General features: G+C 37.5%; 1 protein-coding gene across 2 annotated transcripts in view; it reads left to right on the forward strand.

The window, feature by feature from the left end:
- Positions 1-224: 224 nt before the first annotated feature.
- CHCHD3 (coiled-coil-helix-coiled-coil-helix domain containing 3) overlaps positions 225-20099 on the forward strand; it is a 160143-nt gene continuing 140268 nt past the window's right edge. For both annotated transcript variants that reach the window (XM_059471937.1, XM_059471938.1), the window contains exons 1-2: positions 225-374; positions 2461-2527. In XM_059471937.1, coding sequence (XP_059327920.1) covers positions 294-374; positions 2461-2527 — 148 coding nt within the window. In that variant the 5' untranslated portion in view covers positions 225-293. The remainder of the gene's footprint in view (positions 375-2460; positions 2528-20099) is intronic.

Raw genomic sequence — 20099 nt, forward strand, 5'->3', positions numbered from 1 at the left:
GGGCACGCCTATCCCGCTTCCTCCCTGCGCGGAGCATCACGGGATTTGTAGTCCCTTCGCCCCTCATGAAGTTCGCCCCGAAAAACTTCCCGCACCTTTCCGGGTACCTGTCTCTCCCCGGCAGGGGCGGGCCGCGCCGTTTCCATGGCGACGCGCCGGCTCAGCCAATAGGAAGCGGCGTTCTACGGGCGGGCCGGCTCGGCTAGCCAATGGGGAGCGGCGTTGCTGCGGGGCGCGCTGGTAGCGTGCTCGCCGAGTCTCCTTGGGGCCGTCCGTGTGTCCGCGGGGCCGAGATGGGCGGCGGCGGCAGCACCCGGCGCGTCACCTTCGAGGCGGACGAGAATGAGAATATCACCGTGGTCAAGGGCGTGCGGGTGAGCGCGGGGCCGGCCCTGGGCTCGCCGCAGCACTGCGGGCCTGGCCTGGCCGCTGCTCCCCTTCCCATGTCCCTCCCCTGTGTCGCTGTCCCCATGGCTGCCCCCGCTCGCGGCCCGCTGCCCGCAGGGATTTCCCCTCTCCGGGGGGATAAGGAGCGTGTGGGCCGCTCTGGGGGCTCCGTGTGGCTGCAGGAGCTGCGTTTGTCTTTGCCTGACCTCCACACGGAGCTCCTCCCTTTGCCCCGCACGCTGAGGATTCACCTTGGCCGTGTGTGACACCGCTCACTGCCTGGCGCTGCAAGGACATTAAAGTGCCACCCCTGCCATGGCAGCGACACCTGCCACTGTCCTGGGTGCTCAAACCCTGTCCTGCCTGGATTTGGCCATTGCAGGGATCCAGGGGCAGCAGTGCCACCCCTGCTGGCTGTGACAGCCCCGGATCCCTGGGATGTGCAGTGTGAAAAATGCCCATTTTGTGATTGGCTTTTTGCAAATATTGAAATGAGTATTACATGTGCTGTGTTAGAAAGTTGTGCTGTGTTCATTCTCTTAGGTAGGCTGTTAAATATAGTTTTAGGTTATAACAAAATATTAAAATAGAAACTATGCTATGTTGGATACTTTTTTTCTAAAGAAAGGACTCACAGCGAGACAGCAGCCACAGGACACCTGAATCTTTCAGAGAAAATGAATTTATTGCTCTCTTATCAGAAAAAATGAACTTCTTCCCACCTCAAAGGCACTGTTAGGATTCAGAGGAAGCAGCTGACACTGCCCAGACACAATCCTGTGTTTGAATGGAATTTGTGCATCATGTATGAGGTGTATGAATATGCAACAGGTTATTGTTTTTAAGGGTTAATCCTCTGTTAACGTGGGTCCTTTTTTGTGTTTGTTTTGCCCAGAAAAGGTACCCAGACTGTCCAGAATTCTTTGCTTTTATTATCTCATACTGTCCTGATCCAAATTGTCCAAATTATTATTACTCTAATTATATTACTATTAAACTTTTCAAATTCTAAAAACAAATGATTGGCATTTTTCACATCCAGGGAAGGATTGGGGCGCCCCAGAACTTGTGACACAACAAACTTCAGGAATTCCTGCAGCTTAGGGAATGTTTCCATGTCAGGCACTGTGTAGCTTCTATAAGGAGGGATAATAATTTATCATTTATTGCTGATTTTAGAGAGGAGAGGTGCAGGAGGGGCCCTGAGAGTTCATTCTGTGGAATGATTATTTTCCATTTAGTCATTTAATGCTCTTGAGTAAATAGGTGACAGTGATAGAAATGTATAATATTTATATATAAATATAAATTATATAATATAATTAAATTATAATATATAAATAATATAATTAGACATAAATATAATTCATATTTTCCATACAGAGTGGAGTTCATGTGCTGTGGCTCCCCCTGAATCCCTGGAAATGCCCAAGGCCAGAGCTTGGAGCACCCTGGCACAGTGAAATATGTCCCTGCCATGCCAGGGCATGGAATTCAAACTCTTTAATTCTCCTCCAATCTAAACAATTCCGTGCTCTGATGACAGAAGTTGGAATCCAGAAGTCCCTATGCAAATAATTCTTTCCCTTTGGGTAATTTTATCCATGGAAGGCCAGGGAACTGGAGGCTGCTCTTGCACTGATGGATTCTGCACAATTTGAATATTTTTCTGTGCTTGTGTCAACATCAGAATGAACTTTGTGTTCCACTCTGAGCACCTGTGTTGCACAAGTCCTTGGAAGGGTGAAATTCTTCCTGGGCTGAGCGCTGTGCACCTCAGAAAGACAAATTAAATCAGTGAGAAAGGCAAAAATAATGATTAATAACCAGCAGCACACCCAAAAGTGTTTTATTTCCTTTACTCTTCCCTGTGAGAGCCAGAATAATTTTTTTCTGCTTGTTTGTGAGGTGAGTGCTGTGAACAGTGGAGGGCAGTGTTTTATGTTGGGGGTTGGATTTGAGCAGCTGCCGTGTGTTGTGTGGAACCTCCAGGCTGTGTTTTTATGGAGTTTTCTCCATTTGGAGGGGAATGGGGACAGGAGGGAGCTGAGGTGTCTCTGGTTTTGTTTGCAGCTCTCTGACAGCGTCATCGATCGGATGAAGGAGCCCTCAGGCAGTGGCAGACAGCACCGAGGGCCAGGTGAGCTCTGCTCCTCCTCCTCTGCTTTTCGTGGCAAAAAACAAATCAGATTTGCCCTTCAGAGCATCACAATGGAGCCAGTGCCCTTTCACAAAGATGGTTTTTAGGACATTAACATCTTTAGATTGTAGATTGTTAGAGGAGTTTATTCCTCTTGGTTTTTTTTCCTGGCTGATATTCAAGTGTAAAACACAAATTCGAGTTGGTTTTCCACACTGCTATCCATTGTTAAAGATGTTAAAAACTTCAAAAACACCCCAGAACATGCAGATATCCAGATATGCCTTAAAGGGAAAGGGAATTTTCCCTTCCTTTCTGAAGGGAAAATTCTTGGTCCTTTAATCAAAACTGACTTTTAGTTTGGGAAGTGTTGGAATCCTGCACGCCCTGGGTCCCTGCAATGGCCAAGGAAGGATTGGAGCACCCTGGGACAGGGGAGGTGTCCCTGGAATGAGCTTGGAGGTCCCTTCCCACCCAAACTGCTCTGGGATTCTGGGATTTGGGACACTCAGAATCCATCCTGGGGGATTTTTATGGGAAATGGGGAGAGAAAAGAGAGGAGAAGGGAAGGGAGAACCTTCATGGTTTGCTGAGATTGCCAGTGAAGCCCCTGGGCCCATGAATGTCTGGGAGAGGAGATGGATCCAATGTCAGGCTGGGAGAGCTGGGAATGTTCCCCTGGAGCAGGGAAGGCTCCAGGGAGAGCTCCCAGCACATTGCAGGGCCTGCAGGGGCTCCAGCAGAGCTGCAGAGGGACTGGGGACAAGGCCTGCAGGGACAGCACACAGGGAATGGCTCCCACTGCCAGAGGGCAGCCATGGGTGGCATCTTGGCAATGAGGAATTGCTGCCTGGGCTGGCATTGCCACAGCAGCTGGGGCTGCCCCTGATCCCTGCAGTGCCCAAGGCCAGGCTGGAGCAGCCTGGGATGGTGGCATTGGAATGGGATGGGCTTGAAGGGCCCTTCCCACCCAAACCATTCTGGGATTTGGGACACTCAGAATCCATCCCCAGGGATTTTTATGGAAGTTGGGGATGGCAAAGGGAAGGGAGACCCTTCCTGGAGTGCTGAGATTGCCAGTGAAGCCCCCAGACCCCAAAATCCCTTCCTAGAGAGGAGTTGGGGTGGGGATGGATCCAATGCCAGGCTGGGAGAGCTGGGAATGGAGGGAATTCCCTGGAGAGGGAGCCTGGGGTGGGATTTTGGGAAGGGATTCCCAGAGCAGCTGGGGCTGCCCCTGATCCCTGCAATGGCCAAGGTTGGGCACTGGGGCTGGAGCAGCCTGGGATGGTGGGAGGTGTCCCTGCCATGGCTGGGGTGGCACTGGGTGGGCTTTAAGCTCCTTCCCACCCAAACCATTCCAGGATTCTCTGGTGGCTTTTGATAACTGAGTTTTTGTGTGTATCTGCCATCTCATCACCTGTGACCAGGTGGTGCAACTTGGGTAACTTTTCTCTTGAAAAATCCTTTCCTTGACTAATGCAGACAAGAGCTGATAGAATATTCTGTCTTGGTTGGAAAAGCCTGGGGTGGGATTTTGGGAAGGGATTCCCAGAGCAGCTGGGGCTGCCCCTGACCCCTGCAATGGCCAAGGAAGGATTGGGGCACCCTGGGACAGTGGGGGGTGTCCCTGCCTTGGAATTAAAAGCTCTTTAAGGTCCCTTCCCACCCAAACCATTCCAGGATTCCATGAATTGCTGAACATTCTCAAGCTTAGAAAACATTAAATTTATTTTTCCTTGAAGAACTTGTGATTTTGAGGAAGTGCTTCTGTACCCCAGCCAAACAACACTTTACAAAAAGAAGAGAAGGTGTCAAAGCTCTCAAACCCAGCCCTTTCTTCCAGGCAACCTCTGGTACCTTCTGGTGGAGGAATAATGGATTAAGTTCCATAGAAGAACGTGTGTCTTGTTGCTTGCCAATAATGATGAATTTATTGACTCAGTTTGGGGTCAGAAATGAAATTACATCCACTTGCACTGAGAGCTGACATCTAAAGCCAATGTCTGAAAGCATCTCAGCTTGCTTGCCTCACTTGCTGCCTTCTGAGTAATATTAAATGCACTAAAATATTTAACAAGTGTAAAATCTTTCAAGTCTGGCTGTAATTCCTAAAGCAATATTGATGGAAAGTAATTTGGTCAGGCAATGAGGTTTGTTTATTTATTTTTTTTCTGGGTGTGTATTATACCTAAAGCTTCAGAGAGAGAATGCTTTAATTCATTTTAGCTTAGTACATATTGGAAAAAGTAATAGTTTATTAGGGGAGAAAAAAGAAGAATAAATTCTTAAATTATTAAGAGTGTCAGGAGCTCAGTAATTTTTTTTTTCCCCTTTGAAGAAACAGATTCTGTTAAGGGCACAGAGGGTTTTTCTCCTTTTTTTTCTATGTGTTTATTATTATGTCCTCATTAAATAAATGAGCCAAGGCTGATTTATATCACAAAATATTGTGTAGGGGTGCAGTAAAACATCCCTGCTGGTGCCTCCTCAGGAGCTGGGTCATACCTTGCTTGTTTTCATGGATGAATTTTTGTGCTTTGGTGTCTTTTTTTGTGTTGCTGTGTGGTTTTGGGTGGAGTTTCAGTGGATACCTTGTGTGAGAAGCATGGAAAGATTTTATTGGGATGTGAGGATTTCAAGTGTTGGGTTCTAACTGGAGACAAATCCAGGATTTAACTGAACTTCAGAGCAAATTTCACCTTTTGGGTGTGAGGTTACATAGGAAAAAGCTTTCAGGGATACATTTGGGGAAAATGGGAGATCCTTAAGGACATCCTATCCCTGCACATTCCAGTACTCAGAAAAATCAGGATTATTAATTTTTAAAATTTAATATTTTTGCAGAGTTTCAGCATGTCCTGATGATATTAGTAATTATGGACAGCTGGATACTGCATGAAAAACTGAATTTAAAACTGGAATATCTCAGGAGAAATTAGAGGGAGGCTTTGCAATATTGCTTGTGGGAATTATTTTGTGTTTTCAGTTTTTGGGAGCACCTGGAAGTTTAGAGAGTTGGGCTGAATTTCTGCCACTTAAGCAAGAATCCTCTGCAAATAAACCTGGCAGCTCTCTGCCCTTTCATGTGTTAATTGCTTCCATCCACCTTTTTGTTCCAGCAGCACTTTGTCTCTGCATGAGCTGAGAGATGAAATAAACTGACATTTCTGATGTTACTTTCTAGAATTCCTCTTATTTTTAGAACAGAAAAAAAAACCAGAATATTGGCAGTGCCTGGGTTGATTCCCTTTGCTGTGAGACACCTGGGAAGCCCAGCAAGTTCCTGATGTGGATTTTTCCTTTTTTCCTGTAGCAGGAGCCAGGAGAGTTTGGGTTTTGTTTTGTGTTTGTTTGCTCTTCTCTATTTACAGCTCTGGGAAATCCTCCTAAAAATGTGGTTTAAACTTGTACTGGACACCTGAAATAAATGGAGTAAAAGCCTCAGGCAACACTCAGGTTATGGATCAATGAAAGGCCATGATTTGCTTGATGTAATTTAATAGTAATATTATTATTAATAATATCCACAATAAGAATAATATATAATAATAAATATAACATATAATAAAATAAGAATAAAAATTCTATTATTTTAGTATAGTTTTAATATAATGTAATATAATGTAATATAATATAATGTAATATAATATAATATAATATAATATAATGTAATATAATGTAATATAATATAATATAATGTAATATAATATAATATAATGTAATATAATATAATATAATATAATATAATATAATATAATATAATATAATATAATATATAAAAATTAAATATATTATATGATATAATATAATAATATAATGTAATGTAATAGAATATAACACTGAGATGGTTGTGGATCACTGATAGCCTGAAAGGCCATGATTTGCTTGATGTAATGTAATAGTAATATTATTATTAATAATATCCACAATAAGAATAACATAAAATAATAAATATAACAAATAATAATAAAATAAGAATAAAAATTATATTATTTTAGTATAGTTATAATATAATATAATATAATATAATATAATATAATATAATATAATATAATATAATATAATATAATATAATATAATATAATGTAATATAATGTAATATAATGTAATATAATGTAATATAATGTAATATAATGTAATATAATGTAATATAATATAATATAATATAATATAATATAATATAATATAATATAATATAATATAATATAATATAATATATAAAAATTAAATATATTATATGATATAATATAATAATATAATGTAATGTAATATAATATAACACTGAGATGGTTGTGGATTACTGATAGCCTGAAAGGCCATGATTTGCTTGATGTAATGTAATAGTAATATTATTATTAATAATATCCACAATAAGAATAACATAAAATAATAAATATAACAAATAATAATAAAATAAGAATAAAAATTATATTATTTTAGTATAGTTTTAATATAATATAATATAATATAATATAATATAATATAATATAATATAATATAATATAATATAATATAATATAATGTAATAATATAATATAATATAATATAATATAATATAATATAATATAATATAATGTAATATAATGTAATATAATATAATGTAATATAATATAATATAATGTAATATAATGTAATATAATATAATATAATATAATATAATATAATATAATATAATATAATATAATATAATATAATATATAAAAATTAAATATATTATATGATATAATATAATAATATAATGTAATGTAATATAATATAACACTGAGATGGTTGTGGATCACTGATAGCCTGAAAGGCCATGATTTGCTTGACGTAATGTAATAGTAATATTATTATTAATAATATCCACAATAAGAATAATATATAATAATAAAAATTATAATGTTATATATCTCTATATTTATGTATCATTATATATTATTAATATTATTATTGACATAACATTATATATTAACACATAACAATGACCCTGTATAATATTATATTCAGTGTTATTATTACATTACATATAAATATATAGCTATAATACATTATAATATATATTTATTTGTATATATATTTACATATATATGTATGCATGTTAAATATACACATATATGTTATATATATAAAAATTATATAGATAATATAATGATATATATTATATATAATATATATAATATATATTATATTATATATCATATATCCTATATCCTATATCATATTTATACGATATTTATATTAATACATAACTTTCTGAGTGCTGAGACACCCCTGCACTGAGGGATTTTACAGTAAAGGCAAGCAGGAATAAAAGGCAAAAGGTGTGGGAACATCTGCAAATGTGATTTTTTAACCTCTAATTGAGGCCTCATCTGCTCATTATCCTAACTGTAGCCATGAGATTTTATGGAAAATTCTTTCCTGAGGATTTTTCCTCCTGAGAAGCTGAGAGGCCTCAGGAACAAAATGTAAACATTGATTATCTGCTGCTGTGGAATGCAACAGGTGCATCTGGGATTGGCCCATGTTTTTTGTTTTTAATTAATGGCCAGTCACAGTCTGGCTTTCTGGACTCTCTGGTCAGCCACAAGCCTTTGTTATCATTCCTTTTCTTATCCAGCCTTCTGATGAAATCCTTTCTTCTATTCTTTTAGCATAGTTTTAATATAAAATATATCATAAAATAGTCAGTCAGCCTTCTGAACCATGGAGTCAGATCCTCGTCTCTTCCCTCACCCTCAGACCCCTGTGACCGCCACACAATCCTGACGTGGTGTGCAGTGATTTAAACCACCAGCAACTCCTCATCAGAACAGCTTAAATATAGAATAAATAGATTTAAACATGCTCTGAGAAATGCCACTTGTGTTAACATCAACCTGGAGTTTGCCATGATACAGATTTGGTTTAAAGGAAGTTTTTTCTGTGAGGGTGGGGAGCTGTGCCTGGCTCTGGGTTCCTGGAAATGCCCAAGGCCAGGCTGGAACACCCTGAAGTGAAAATTATCCTGCGTGGACCAGCTGGAAACTCCAAAGTCCATCCCAACCCATTCTGCAATTCTGTGTTTGTGTCACTGTGCAGTTTGGCCAGGCCAAATTTAGCAGGGATTTCTCTGTCTCTTCCTCTTTCTGTTTCTTTCCTTGGAATTAAATCATCCTGCTCAACTCTGCATGGGAAAAGTGGCCCCTGTGTGGGCTGGAATTGCACTGGGTGATTCCCAGCCCCCCTTCTGCTCCCACTGTTGCTTTATGAAGGTTTTTTGGAAAGGGAACTAAAGAAACAAATTCTGAGTTTCCAAAGGTTCTGCAAATGAAGGAATTTAGTTTTTCAATCCGTGGCCTTGAGCTGTGGTTTTAGTTTTTCCCCCTACATGAGGGCCAGGGTGCAAGCCAATTTATCCCATGACTATTGTCAGATATCAGGGGGGCATTTAATTGATTTAATGGTTTCTTATTTTACAATTGATGGAAAACTTGGGCTATTCCAGATGAAATTCAAAGGAAGAGCCCTGAATGTGCCAGGTCCTGTCCTCATATGTGAAGTAAATAACTCTCAGGCACACTCACTGCAGTGACAGCCACTTTCTTCTGTAGTTTTTGCCTTTTACAAATGATTTTCTGTGTGTGGCTTCTTGCAGAGAGGCAGAATTTATTTTTCAGAGAGCCTTCATTTATAAATGTCACTTTTTGTTTCCATCTATTCTTAGAAACAGGTAATTTTTATGTACTGCCTTCCCTGTGCTTTTTGGGTCTCTGGTGGATTTGGGGAAATTAAATTTCATGCTATTCTGCTTTAGGCTGCCTGTGCTCTATTAGGGTTTGCTGAGTGCAGACATTGCCTTTCCAAATCTTGTGTAGCACACAAATAAAGGGATTTTTGTCATAGCTGCTGTTTAACAAGCACATCCAAAGTATTTGCTTAGCAGTGATTTGTGAGTTAAAACTTAAAACCTTCTGCTTTTTCATGTGGGAGCACGAGATTTGTGCTTGTTAAAGCCTCATCTTCCAGTGCTTAGCAGGGAAATAATTTTGGAAAACAGCTGTTGGTGGCTGCTGTGTGATTTTTGTATTAATTTCTAGTGTGATTTTTGTATTAATTTCTAGTGTGATTTTTGCATTAATTTCTAGTGTGATTTTTGCATTAATTTCCACTAAGCTCAATTCAGGAGGAAGAGAAGTTCATGGAGCCCTTTGCAGAACATCAGGAAATAATGAGTTTTAAGGACTGGATCTTGATGCTTTTATGGATGGAAGTGGTGCCATTGCCTTTTACTAGCTCTGAGTAAATTGTTTTGTAGTTAAATCCTGGCAAAGCTTTAGGACTTTGAGCCCAGCCTTAGGCTGAGTTTGCTGTAAATGCAGCCAGAGTTTATCTGCATTTTGTGAGCCAGCCCTGTGTGGCCGAGTTTTTGAGTTTGGGGGTTTTTATGTCTGTTAAAATTAATTAAAATTTAACAACATGTTTTGGTTTTTTTTTTTTTTTTCTTCCATTTTTCCTCCGTTTTGGTTACTTTCTGAATTAAAAATCAGAAAATGGTGTTTGGGACCCATTTGTCTGTGTTAGAAATGTGCTGTGTGTGTTCTTGCAGAATTGTCTGTGTTCTGTCCTTTTCCTCTTTGTCCTTCACAGACCTTCCTGGGATTATAGGTCACAAAGCCCAGATAGTTGGCTCAGATAAAGAGCTTTGTAATTTAAGGGATTGTTGGAATAGAAATCATTTGGAGCAGTTTGAATGATTTTTTTTTTAATCTTAAAGAACAAAATAAAAACCATTGACCATTTTAAGGAGATAAAGCCAATGAGTAAATTAGAGCTGTTTGATTTTACCAACATCAGTCTTGATAGCACCAAGCAAGGAAATTGTTATTGTGCTCTGCAGAATCCTCTCTGGTTTTATAGTACACCAAATATTCTTGTCCAAATTTCTCTCTGCACTGACTGGAGGAGCAGAGGAGTTTAAATGCATTTATTTTCTCTGTATTATTGAAAAATAGCTCTTGTTAGATACAACACCACTTCAGCAGCACGAGGAGACTTCCAGGTACTAAAACCTTTAAGCTTAATACTAAATTGCTCCTTTTCTTCCCATCCCAATTTATTTACAGCCAGACACTCCTCAATGTGGTGGTAAAAACCCCTTTAAATGGACGATTTAATCTCATTAAGATGAAAAGAAAAGCTTTGTTTTATTCTTTCATCTTCAGGCTGCAGCAAAGTGTTCCTAAAGCTCCTCATCACCCGTCAGCTGAGGCAGGTTAAGTGTTTTGTTGGTACTTTAAAGCTTTGTGCAGTTGTTTTTTGGTTAAACAGGAGGTACCACTTAAAGATCCTTTTCCTCAGCCTCTGGGGAATGGGAAAAACTTTTATTGCCACAATTTTTCCCCCCCATCCTGCTTTGCTTGTGCTCTGAACTCCTTGGCTTTCAATGATATCATATTAAAGTTTTGCCCAACTGAAAATTTGGCTTTGGATATTCCTACCTGTTGGAATCTGAATGGAAATTTAAGGAGTAAGGAAAGGACATTTCTTCCTTTTCTTTTTTTGGAAGGTTTATTGTGTGCCTCTGGCAATGCTTCACAGAGCCAGTTTATCAGATTCTCATTTTTAGCTTCATTAACCATGTTTGATTTCACCTCATGTTAATCACATAAAAACAAGCTTTTAATCTCAGCTGCATTTAGGGTGGGAGATGGTTCCTTCCAGGAAGGTTCTGCTTCTCCTTTTATCTCTGGAACTTTTCACTGAAGGAGTTGAATGTTTTGTACAAGATGCTTCACTTTTGGTTTCCTTTCCTGGTTCCTCCCTTTTCCTTTTCCTTTCCTTTCCTTTTCCTTTTCCTTTTCCTTTTCCTTTTCCTTTTCCTTTTCCTTTTCCTTTTCCTTTTCCTTTTCCTTTTCCTTTTCTGTCCTTTTCCTTTTCCTTTTCTTCTCTTTCTCCTTTTCCTTCTCCTTTTCTATTCTTTCCTTTTCCTTCCTTTCCCTTCCTTTCCTTTTCCTCCTTTTCTCCTTTTTCTTTCTCCTTTCCTTTCCTTTCCTTTCCTTTCCTTTGTCTCTTTCCTTTCCTTTCCTTTCTTTCCTTTCCTTTCCTTTTCCTTTCCTTTCCTTTTCCTTTCCTTTCCTTTCCCTTTCCTTTCCTTTCCTTTCCTTCTTTCCTTTCCTTTCCTTTCTTTCCTTTCCTTTCCTTCCTTTTCCTTTCCTTTCCTTTCCTTTTCCTTTCCTTTCCTTTTTCCTTTCCTTTCCTTTCTTTCCTTTCCTTTCCTTTCCTTTCCTTTCCTTTCCTTCCTTCCTTCCCTTCCCTTCCCTTCCCTTTTCCCTTCCCTTCCTTCCCTTCCCTTCCCTCCCTTCCCTTCCCTTCCCTTCCTTCCCTTCCCTTCCTTCCCTTCCTTTCCCTTTCCCTTTCCCTTTCCTTTCCACTTTCCCTTCCTTCCTTTCCTACCTTTTCCTTTTATCTTGTTCCCCTTTTCCCCTTTTCTCATTTTCCCCTTGTCCCCTTTTTCCTTTCCTCCTTTTCCTTTCTTTCCTTTTCTCTTTTTCCTTTCCTCCTTTTCTCCTTTCCCTTTCGTTCCTTTCCTTTCTTTCCCTTTGTTTCTCTTTCTTTCCTTTCCCCTTTTTCCATTTCCCATTTTCCTTTCTCTTTTCCCCTTTCCCTTTTTCCCCTTTTCCCCCATCCATGAGAGGGAAGCAGTTTATCCTTGACCAAAATCTCCATTATCCCTGATCCTACTGATTGACATTTCTCATCAAGGGGAGTTGGAACAAATTTAGGAAACTTAAGGAGGAAAAAAAAGGATATCAGGAGAAGTGGGTAGGAAGAATTAAAGGGCAGTGGTTATTCAGAACAGCGATTTTGTGTTAATCAGAAACCTAAGGAAGGTGGAATTTTTGGAGGAGCACCACTGATACCAGATCATGGTCAAAACTCAATGGTTTTGTGTTTCAGCGTTGAACACATTTATTTTTGCTTTTATTCTACTCTGTTGGCAGAAGAAAACACAATGTTCTACTCAAGTGAACCTTAGTAATTCCTGAATTATCTGGGAGCATCTTGGTGATAATGAAATTATTCTTCCTCCTTAAGATTTCCATATTTCACTTCTTCAGCCTCTTTTTCCCCTGTAGTACTTTGATTTTCTTCCTGCTTCCAATTTGTAGCACTAAAAACCACAATTTTTAGTAAGTATTTCATCAACTGAGACCAGCCATTGGCACAAGTGACTTTGATTAGCAGATCTCATTGCAGATCATTAAAAATGCAGGTGTTGGATTAATGATGTTGTGAGAATTTCAAGCATTTCAGCATTATCTTTTATTTTTATACCATTTCTGAATAATGAAAACAACCATAAACATCATAATTACTTATTGTTTAGAGCCTGTTTTCAGTTATTATAAAAAGCAGCAACGCAGGCCTGAATATTGGGCTGAAAATACACATTTCAAAGTTGAAATGTTTTGTTATTATAAAAAGCAGCAACGCAGGCCTGAATATTGAGCTGAAAATACACATTTCAAAGTTGAAATATTTTCAGTTATTATCAAAAGCAGCAATGCAGGCCTGAATATTGGGCTGAAAACACACATTTCAAAGTTGAAATGTTTTGTTATTATAAAAAGCAGCAATGCAGGCCTAAATATTGAGCTGAAAATACACATTTCAAAGTTGAAATATTTTCAGTTATTATCAAAAGCAGCAATGCAGGCCTGAATATTGAGCTGAAAATACACATTTCAAAGTTGAAATGTTTTCAGTATTATAAAAAGCAGCAATGCAGGCCTGAATATTGAGCTGAAAACATACATTTCAAAGTTGAAATGTTTTCATTTATTAAAAGCAGCAATGCAGGCCTGAATATTGAGCTGAAAATACACATTTCAGAGTTGACAATGCTGCAGCTGTGTGCTGATAATTCAATAAAAAACCTGGTTTGGCTGGAGTTGGAGAAACAGCATCACAAAGTGTGAAATCACCTCCAGTTTTATTGAGAGAAATAAATCCTTTCTAGGAGTTACTTGAGGGTGCAGATATCTGAAATGTGAATTTTGGCTATTTCTAAGCTTCTGTTAATATTACATGAAATAAATGGGGTTTTTTTCTCACTTGGTCACTGAATTAATTTCCAAATTATTCTCTAAAATAAACAAGCTGCTCTGTGGGCTGTTGGACTGTGGAAATCTTCTCTTCAAAGTAAGAAATTCTTGAAAATTCTCCTTTTTCAAAGTGATTCTCATGTCCAGGACATTAAATTAATTTCCAAATTATTCTCTAAAATAAACAAGCTGCTCTGTGGGCTGTTGGACTGTGGAAATCTTATCTTCAAAGCAAGAAATTCTTGAAAATTCTCCTTTTTAAAAGTGATTCTCATGTCCAGGATGTTAAATTAATTTCCAAATTATTCTCCAACATAAACAAGCTGCTCTATGGGCTGTTGGACTGTGGCAATCTTCTTTTCAAAGCAAGAAATTCTTGAAAATTCTCCTTTTTAAAAGTGATTCTCATGTCCAGGACGTTAAATTAATTTCCAAATTATTCTCCAACATAAACAAGCTGCTCTATGGGCTGTTGGACTGTGGAAATCTTCTCTTCAAAGCAAGAAATTCTTGAAAATTCTCCTTTTTCAAAGTGATTCTCATGTCCAGGACATTAAATTAATTTCCAAATTATTCTCTAAAATAAACAAGCTGCTCTGTGGGCTGTTGGACTGTGGAAATCTTCTCTTCAAAGTAAGAAATTCTTGAAAATTCTCCTTTTAAAAAGTGATTCTCATGTCCAGGACATTAAATTAATTTCCAAATTATTCTCTAAATTAAACAAGCTGCTCTGTGGGCTGTTGGACTGTGGAAATCTTATCTTCAAAGCAAGAAATTCTTGAAAATTCTCCTTTTAAAAAGTGATTCTCATGTCCAGGACGTTAAATTAATTTCCGAATTATTCTCCAACATAAACAAGCTGCTCTATGGGCTGTTGGACTGTGGAAATCTTCTCTTCAAACAAGAAATTCTTGAAAATTCTCCTTTTTCAAAGTGATTCTCATGTCCAGGATGTTAAATTAATTTCCAAATTAATTCCAAATTTCCAAATTAATTTCCAAATTAATTTCCAAATTCTCTAAAATAAAGCTGCTCTGTGGGCTGTTGGACTGTGGAAATCTTCTCTTCAAAGCAAGAAATTCTTGAAAATTCTCCTTTTAAAAAGTGATTCTCATGTCCAGGATGTTAAATTAATTTCCAAATTATTCTCCAACATAAACAAGCTGCTCTATAGGCTGTTGGACTGTGGCAATCTTCTTTTCAAAACAAGAAATTCTTGAAAATTCTCCTTTTTCAAAGTGATTCTCATGTCCAGGACGTTAAATTAATTTCCAAATTATTCTCTAAAATAAACAAGCTGCTCTATGGGCTGTGGAAATCTTCTCTTCAAACAAGAAATTCTTGAAATTTCTCCTTTTTCAAAGTGATTCTCATGTCCAGGATGTTAAATTAATTTCCAAATTATTCTCTAAAATAAACAAGCTGCTCTGTGGGCTGTTGGACTGTGGAAATCTTATCTTCAAAGCAAGAAATTCTTGAAAATTCTCCTTTTAAAAAGTGATTCTCATGTCCAGGACATTAAATTAATTTCCAAATTATTCTCTAAAATAAACAAGCTGCTCTGTGGGCTGTTGGAGTGTGGAAATCTTCTCTTCAAAGCAAGAAATTCTTGAAAATTCTCCTTTTTCAAAGTGATTCTCATGTCCAGGATGTTAAATTAATTTCCAAATTATTCTCCAACATAAACAAGCTGCTCTATGGGCTGTGGAAATCTTCTCTTCAAAGCAAGAAATTCTTGAAAATTCTCCTTTTTCAAAGTGATTCTCATGTCCAGGATGTTAAATTAATTTCCAAATTATTCTCCAACATAAACAAGCTGCTCTATGGGCTGTTGGACTGTGGCAATCTTCTTTTCAAAGCAAGAAATTCTTGAAAATTCTCCTTTTTAAAAGTGATTCTCATGTCCAGGACGTTAAATTAATTTCCAAATTATTCTCTAAAATAAACAAGCTGCTCTATGGGCTGTTGGACTGTGGAAATCTTCTCTTCAAAGTAAGAAATTCTTGAAAATTCTCCTTTTTCAAAGTGATTCTCATGTCCAGGACATTAAATTAATTTCCAAATTATTCTCTAAAATAAACAAGCTGCTCTGTGGGCTGTTGGACTGTGGAAATCTTCTCTTCAAAGCAAGAAATTCTTGAAAATTCTCCTTTTTCAAAGTGATTCTCATGTCCAGGACGTTGTACAAATATTTAAGTTCTTTCCCTCATCCCTTTTCCAGTCAGCAATTCCAAGCCTGGACGTGCTGGAGTTTCCATCAGCGCTGAATAAACAAATTGTCCAATTCTGCTTTGCTCTGCTGGATCCTTTGTAGCAGCCTCTTGTTATCAGCTGGCTGAATGAGCAGGAGATGAGATTTGAGCCCACCACAACAGCTCCTAAAAATCCACTTATTCCTCACTGCTGCTCTCTTTGTCCCCGGTTTGAGATGGAGTGATTGCTTTCAGCATTTCTGCAGCCTTTGCTGCCCCTGTCATCGATAAATGAAATTAGGACTTGATATGGAGATAAAAAAAAGGAGTCACCTTTTTTACTTTTCTCAATATTCACCTTCTACCGGGAAAATTTTTTAAATCCCTTTAAAATTGACTGTGAAATGGCTTTAAATGTACAATGTGGAAGTTTGATATCCTGATTTATCTTGCCATGCAACTCAACCACTGAGAAATCTGTTTAATGGGATCAGCAGAGCTATTGATGAGTGTTATCTTCTTTTTTCTTTCATTAACCTTTACCTGTAAGGACACTTCCCCTGCTTGGGTTTTTCACAGGATTATGGACTCTTATGTTTTTCTCTCCCAGAACAGCTTTTAAAGTTATGAACCAGTTTTAGCCACAGAGGCAGATTTCACAAGGACAATTCATTAACGATTACAATTTATTAACAATTACAATTATTAACAATTACAATATATTAACAATTACAATTATTAACAATTACAATTTATTAACAATTACAATTATTAACAGTTACAATTGATTACAATTAATTTATTGACATGTTTTTTGATATCTTGGGAATGGTGTCAGTGGCATTGTTGCAGAGTTTTGTGGCATTCATCAAAGCTTTCTCTGAGGGATGTGCTCAGGAAAAGATGGGGAAAATTCATGCTGGATGTGGATCTGCTGCAGGATGGTTACAAAACCTCTCTTAAAGCACCTTTTCCACCATTCTTGTCGCTTGATTTTTCCATCTTTCTTGTCTTTTCCTGGTTTAATTGTAGATTTGGTCCTACAAATTGAGTCTCAATACAAATCGAGTCTCACCTCTCCGCCTTCCACCTTACCAATGCTTTTAAAATTCTGCATTATTCTTTCCATCTTTCTTCTTGCTGAATTTCCTCACTCATTTAGGTTGGAAAAGACCCTTAAGATCATAGAATTATGGACTGCTTTGGCTTGGAAGGACTTTAATAATAATTTTGGGCCATGGGCAGGGACATCTTTCATTCCCCCAGGTTGCTCCAAGCCCTGTCCAGCCTGGCCTTGGACATTCCAGGGATCCAGAACCTTCTCTGCGCCAATGTCCCCACCTTAAAAAAAGAATTTATGCCACACATATTTGCTCCATGACACCAAGGAACAACTTAATGAATGGCTTTAATTAACATGAGTGAAAATGAGTTCTGGGTGCAGGTTTGGGGTGTGCTGATCTACAACAGCAGAGCCACCCATCCCACCAAGAGTTGCAATGTGAATATTTAACAGTAAAATTCCTGCCTGGAGCCTGAGTTCCTGCCCGTGGAAAGGTATAAAAATGTGAGTGGGTGATGAGCAGCTCTGTGATCTCCTTGTTCCTGCCCCAAGTGGCTCCAGGGCAGAGCTGAAATGGGCCAAGGATGATTTTTCAGTGCTCAATCCCAGCTGGAGATTCCTCCTTAGAGATGATGGTGAGATGAGCTGAACATCAAAATTTGCTATTTTGGGCTATTTGGGAGCGTTGGACTGAGCATTAGTAGTGACTTCTAATAGATATTTCAGTTAAAAAACCCTTTTAAACTTATCTGCTACGTGTAAAAATCCATAATTATTTCCCTGCCCTCTGCAATGGTAGAAGGAGTTTGTTGAAATACATGTGAAAGAATTTAAAGCAGATTTTTTTTTCCAAGGAGATGAAAAGAACACCAGTAAATTTCTGTGCACTGTCAGATAAAATAGCTTTACAATAAACTTCTGAACCACAAAGATCAGGAACTGGACACCTTAAATTGTCCTGAAAGGACACCACACGCTTAATCCTCTTGAAAGCAGAATCATCAAATCCTTCTTAGCGTTGCTTACAATATGATTATTATTTTTTTAATGTTGAATTATGGGATCCTGATGCTTTTATCCATTGTGTTCCACAAGAAAAGCTTTCCACTGTGTGTGGAGCAGGGATTACTAAAACAGCTGAAATGGGAATTTTTTCCACTGCTGTATTCAGCTGAAGGCAAAAATAGTATTTTAGAGGTGTTTGGAACTTCTGCTTCATTCTTTTTATTAATTATTTTAAATTAACAGGAGGGCAAAATGACTTGAAATAATAAGTTATTATCTCTAGATTTGATTACGGGGTTGGGGGGGAAGGATGGGTTATGAAAGTTTGATTGAAATAATTCCCTCCCTTCCAGGGGCATCGAGAACAATTGAAAAAGTCACATTAAAACTCCACACAGTCATTTATCCACACAGCAGGAGTTCCTGCAGAAACTAAAAATTAGGGGAATTTATATTAATTTTAATTTTTAACTGGCTTTTTTAACTCACTGCACTTATTGGTGGGAAATACCTGATTTTATGGCTCTCCCGTATTTTGAGTTGTATTGAACATTTTTCATGTTTTCTCTTCCTCAACATCCCTGTGTCTGTCACCTGTTTATCAAATTCAACTCTTCCAAGACAGGATATTTCAAACTATCAAAAATATGACAAACCCACGTATTTTTGGTAGTGTGAATCTCAGAAAGAAATTATTTTTATAAAACAGAGCTGTTAACACAGGCAGGTAGAACCTAATTCAAAGAACCACAGGGGAAAACCTCCTCAATCCTGTTTTTTCCAGCCCCCTCAAAAATCCAGTGTAATTTGCTTTATCCCAAATGAATGGGATATTAAAAGGAGAATATTCCAAATATAATAAATATAATAGGAACTGACTTTGTTTTGTTACTGCTAGACCATGCACTGTCTTGTTTCTAATTGAAATTAGTATAAATTGATTGATACCCACATTTACATTGGAAAATAGGAAATGTAATCTATGCAAGAGCGCCTTTGGAAAGTAAAATATGAAATATTTTGAAATTATGCACACTTAATTGCATTGTTTTTGTATTTCATTAGCCTATGAGCTCGTCTGAAATATTCCTGCACATTACCAATATTTACCAGTTCATAAAAATTTCTGTCCTTGGAGGGGAGCTTTGTTTGTGAATTCCTGATTGGAGGAAGTGCCTGGAATTGGGAATTTCTCTGGAAAAGTTGTTGGATGTGTTGGTAGTTAAAATTGTATTAATCTGAAAGTAGAGTTTATTCTTGAGAATGCTCTTTAAAAATAATAATATTTAAGGAATTAATAATAATAAGGAAATAAACCACAGCAGTTTAAATGCTGGGTTTTAATGCACAGAAATGACTTTTTTAGTGGTTTTTGGGTTTTCTTTCTGCTGGTGCACTGAAGGAATGGTTCATTATTGTTTCACTGAGTGCAAGGCTAATTTGGGTTATTTATAAGGTTAAAGATCAGGTACAGCAGTGTTTGAAACCCACTAAATTTAAAAATAATTTCCTGTTTTCTCTCCTATGCTGCTCCCAGCAAATCCAGTGCTCTTTGAGAACTAAAAATTAAGGAAAACAGAATAAATTTCATGGTGGTGTTGCCTTCCCACCTGATTTAAACACCAAATACATTTCCTAGAGCTTTAATTGACATTGAAATCATTTTTCCCCTATCCCAGAGTGCTCCAAGCCCCATCCAACTCAACCTTGGGCAGTTCCAGGGATGGGGCAGCCGCAGCTGAGGGAAAAATTTCTGCTGTTCTTACTGAACATTTTTGGGTGAAATTTAGATCTGGACCAAACCAGAGCTTTTATTAGGCAGAAAGAATAAATCAAGGCTATTTGCATATTATAATATTTGAATTTTACACATCTGGAGTTGAAATGTGGGTGGGAAATTATTTTAGTTGTGGAAGAGCCCTGATGTGTGTGAGCTGGGAAGGCACCAGGCACGTGAGGTTCCTGATGCAATATTTCTGAGCCTGAGTGCACAATCAGGAATTTTCTGGTTATTTTTATTATTAATTCATAATATAATATAATATAATATAATATAATGTGATGCAATATTTCTGAGCCTGAGTGCACAATCAGGAATTTTTCCTGGTTATTTTTATTATTAATTCATAATATAATATAATATAATATAATATAATATAATATAATATAATATAATATAATATAATATAATATAATATAATATAATATAATATAATATAATGTGATGCAATATTTCTGAG

Source organism: Ammospiza nelsoni, chromosome 5, assembly GCF_027579445.1.
Source record: "Ammospiza nelsoni isolate bAmmNel1 chromosome 5, bAmmNel1.pri, whole genome shotgun sequence".
Classification (NCBI taxonomy): domain Eukaryota; kingdom Metazoa; phylum Chordata; class Aves; order Passeriformes; family Passerellidae; genus Ammospiza; species Ammospiza nelsoni.